Below are 4,249 nucleotides of genomic sequence, written 5' to 3'. Positions count from 1 at the left end.
GTACTTCCTTTCCCAGAAAAGCAATGCTGCTGCCTTGACTCCCATGTGCCTGACCACACACTCTCTGTAGGGAAAGGGCACTTGGGAGATGCAGTTCTGAGAGGTATGCTTACAGAAAGGGAAACTGACACAGGGTACTCTGCTGATCTCTCCTCACTGGCCTGTGTACAAGGGCTTTTGTGACATCAGGACTGGCTCTTCCCGGGGTCATGCACAGTGACGGGACAAGGTCCTTTAGCACTTTGGTCAAAAAGGCCAAAGTGCACTACGATTAACTACTTAAGCAGCATAGCTTGCAGGACCTGACCCGTTTGGACCTCCTTTCTGCTGAAGCATCCAAGGTGGCCACCTCCTCTGCCGACCCCGGGGCCTGGCCCCACGCATGCTTAGGTATAAATGGGGCCTAAATCTGGTCCTGGATCTCTTGGACAACACCCATCCCTAAAGAGAGGACTGGGTGCCAGGCTGATCAGAAACTTTAGCTTGCAGATACTAGATTAAAGTGACATTAAACCCTCAGATTTTTTAACATAAACCAATACTGTAATGCAGGGCTCAAAATTTCAGGTCCTGAGCTACTAGCCAGGCCTTCAAAGTTACTCGCCACCAGTTGCCCTGCATAACACAAACAAACACACACAGGGCACAACGCGCACAGAGCACAACACACATACAGCCACAGCACAACGCACAGGGCATTACACATACAGCCACAGCACAACGCACAGGGCATTACACATACACATTTCATCTGAAATTAATTTTTAGTCTTCGCACATGTCTAATAAAATGCGTGTGGGGGGGAGCAGTTTTCACTTTTTTAAAATCAGTTTTTATTTCCCTTTTAAAATAGAAAAGAAATTGAGGACACCAAATCCTCAATTTCTTTTTCAGCAGCCTCAGCACTCAGTACAGAGGCTTCCCATTCATTCAGACACTGATAGTAAAATATTTACTATCAGCTGTTTTTGAATAGGGAGGTGCAATTTTCACTCGCAAATTGCGAGGGGGCGAGTGGAAATTTTGAGCCCTGCTGTAATGTGTGCCTTACTGTAATCCATGGTAGTTTCCCTTCTCCTTGCTGCTCTTCCTTTTAAATCCTCATGTCTTCTCATGCTTGGGGAGAACTTTCCTTTGCAGCTGACTGCCTCTTCCTGTAGTGCTGGCTCAGGTTGCAAACCTATAGAAACGTATACACAGACACCGTGTATCCATTCCAGAGACAAGGCAGTCTGCTGCAAAACAGAAGTTCTGCCCAGCATGAGAACAGATACAGATTTAAAAAGGAAGAGCATCAAAGAGAAGGGAAACAACCATGGATTACAGTAAGGCACACATTACAGTATTGTTTTATGTTACAAAATCTGAGGGTTTAATGTCACTTTAAGTGCCAATTGGACTCTCAGTTTAAATAAGCTAAATACATTCTAGGTGCATAAAAACATAGGGGGGAGGGGTATAAAAACCAGGAGCAGACTCTGGAGCAGTTGCCCATGGCAACCAATCAACTCCTCCGTTTCATTTTCAAAACGTAACTAAACAAAATAAAGGAGAGAAGCTAATTGGTTACTATGGGCAACTGCTCCAGTTTTTATGAATTCCCCCCACCAAGGTTTTTTTTCTATATCCAACAGTTCACTTCCTTCCTAAAGCAGCGAAAGCCTGACTAGAAAAGAGTTTGCTCTCTGTGGGGAAACAATTGTCTCTCTGCAGAGGTCCAACACACCCCCTGCCAAGTCAGAGCTTGCGCTTTCCAATCAGCAAGGCCCAAGCTCACTGCTGACGGAGAGTTCTGGCTCTGACTTCAGCAGGGGGCGGTGTCAGACGTCTGCACAGAGACCACTGCTTCCACACACAAAAAAGAAAATGGAAAGTTCAAACCGGGGCGCAAAACTTGTGGGGTAGGTGATTTAAAACATGAGTGCTGGTAAATGTACTAAAATCGGAACAAACAATTGTATAAAATAAAAATGTTGATAAAATGCACTCACTTACATTTATATTGGAGAGGGCCGTGGGAAAAGTAGCCTCACAGAAGGAGGGAAGCGACGCGTTTCGAGGAAGCCTCTTTCTCAAGCATAAGCTGCCCTTCACAGCTTTTTTAACAGTTCTCCCGCACACATGGCCAGACGCTACATGCGCCGCTACCACCCGACTTCCAGTGACAGGATCGCTCTCTGTCCAAGCACTGTCCTGTCAGCTGCAGGGACAAGTGCTTGCACAGCTGAAGCACCAGTGACCCATATCTAACATCACAGTGTCCCGACTCCGGTCCATACAGAAGTCACACGGACACAGTCTCTGTACTGTCACGCCTCCCTCCGGCTCCCAGTGCATTACTCTCCAACAACAGCCGGCACCGTCCGAGATTTCTCCAGCCCCTGATCCTGGACCACTCGATCCTCCTGTGAGGCTACTTTTCCCACGGCCCTCTCCAATACAAATGTAAGTGAGTGCATTTTATCAACATTTTTATTTTATACAATTGTTTATTCCGATTTTAGTACATTCACTCATGGTTTAAATCACCTACCCCACAAGTTTTGTGCCCTGGTTTGAACTTTCCATTTACTAGCAAGCACAGGTCCTCCTACTGTTTTTCAGGGCAGCATACTGTTTGCACCGAGCCCCCCTTCCGAGAGTGCTGTTTGTTCACTTGTATCACACACAAAAAAAGAGCAAGGGTCCCACTCTGCAGTTGCTGGCAAGGAGGACAGGTTTGTCTAGTTAGGCTGTGGCTGCTTTGGAAGTAAAACAAACTGTAAGACATGGAACACTAAGTTTTGTTGCACCTGGAATGTATTTGGCTGATTTAAACTAGTAAGTCAATTGGGCTATAAAATATAATATGAATTCACTGTAATACTGCAGTGCAAGCCATTTTAAAGTGCAAATCTTACACCATCCTTTAGAAATCAGGAACAATTCACAATGTTTGCTAAAACGCACATGTTATTCTATTATATGACACTTAACACTGTTCCTCCAGCAGTTTCGTACATTGCCCACACTAGCTGGCTACACATACTCATATAGTAAGTTAGCAAACGCCATATTTATTGAGGGCAGACCCTTTTGACTGTTTCATAAGCTCTGATTTGTTGATAACCGGAAATACTGCTTTTTCATTGGTCAGCTCACTCACCTCTCTTCCGCCCGGATCCAACGTCTGGCAGGAAACCTCGCGATACTCGCACACTGCTTCTTCTTCAAAAGCGTCCGCTGCCAATATATCGTCATACGATAACAGGACTGTAGTGTACGGCCTCTCCTTCTGTCTCAATGCGGCTGCTAACGTAGATTTTCCAACCCCGGGCAGCCCGCACATCACACACAACCCCATTGGCCAGTTTCTCGCTCGCTCGCTCATGCTGACGCGCTCTCCGTGCAGTGCGCATGCGTCAGAAGGGTGATTGGCATTTCTCCGGGCTATTTGCCTGGCCCGGCCACGCCTACACCGCGCGAGGGGCCGGTCTGTCGCTATAGCTACGCGCCTGGTACAGCTAATGACAAAGCGGGAAAGTATAATACCCGCCCACGTGGGCATGAAGTAAGATTAGATTTGTGATGTAGGCTTCCTGTTGTGGTACTAAGTCACGCTCCGTTCTGCAAAAGTGGCACCCGAAATCTTTAGAAGATACCCGATCATTCTACCAGTAAATCCGATTTCACTGAACTTCCTTCCATAGGGTGACAACGGTTTTTTTTCAGCAGTGAAATTGCTTCAGGGTTGTCACCTTGTAGCTGCTATAACAACAAAGGTGTGTGAGCATGTAAATGGTGGGTCAGGTGATCACTGTTGTCACTGCCAGCAATAATCATCCTCCAGGCTGCCTGTCCAGGGCTTCACCTGCCAAGCTGCTCTCGCTGGCCTTGTGACTGAAGGCCCACCGCTGACCCCATTGCCTGCATAGCACAGACGGTCTGCATATCGGTTACGGTAAGTTATTTGCATCTATAAGGGCTTATGCTTGTGGGTGTCATTGAATACTCATATCTTGCTGGCAGAAAGGCTCAGCATGAAAACGTGTGTAATGGCGCATTCTCCCCTATAGAAATGTACACACGTCTGTTCATTCTACTGCCTACAATTTATTATTTTAGCCACTAGAACAGGGGTAGGCTACCTTGGCACTCCAGCTGTTGTAGAACTACAAGTCCCATGAGGCATTGCAAGACTCTGACAGCCACATGCATCAGTCTTAGAGACATGATGGGATTTGCAGTGTCACCACAGCTGGAGTCCTGA

General features: G+C 46.6%; 1 protein-coding gene across 1 annotated transcript in view; it reads right to left on the bottom strand.

Moving 5' to 3' along the window:
* The window catches only part of PSTK (phosphoseryl-tRNA kinase), a 13,960-nt gene extending 10,130 nt beyond the window's left edge, over nt 1-3,830 (bottom strand). Inside the window, exon 1 of the mRNA XM_018553691.1 lies at nt 3,146-3,830. Within this exon, the coding sequence (XP_018409193.1) occupies nt 3,146-3,547 (402 nt within the window). The 5' untranslated portion in view covers nt 3,548-3,830. The remainder of the gene's footprint in view (nt 1-3,145) is intronic.
* Between the last annotated feature and the right edge of the window lie 419 nt (nt 3,831-4,249).

The sequence above is a fragment of the Nanorana parkeri genome, unplaced genomic scaffold (assembly GCF_000935625.1).
Source record: "Nanorana parkeri isolate BGI_ZX_2015 unplaced genomic scaffold, ASM93562v1 scaffold127, whole genome shotgun sequence".
NCBI lineage: Eukaryota > Metazoa > Chordata > Amphibia > Anura > Dicroglossidae > Nanorana > Nanorana parkeri.
This window is presented reverse-complemented; position numbering and strand designations above follow the sequence as displayed.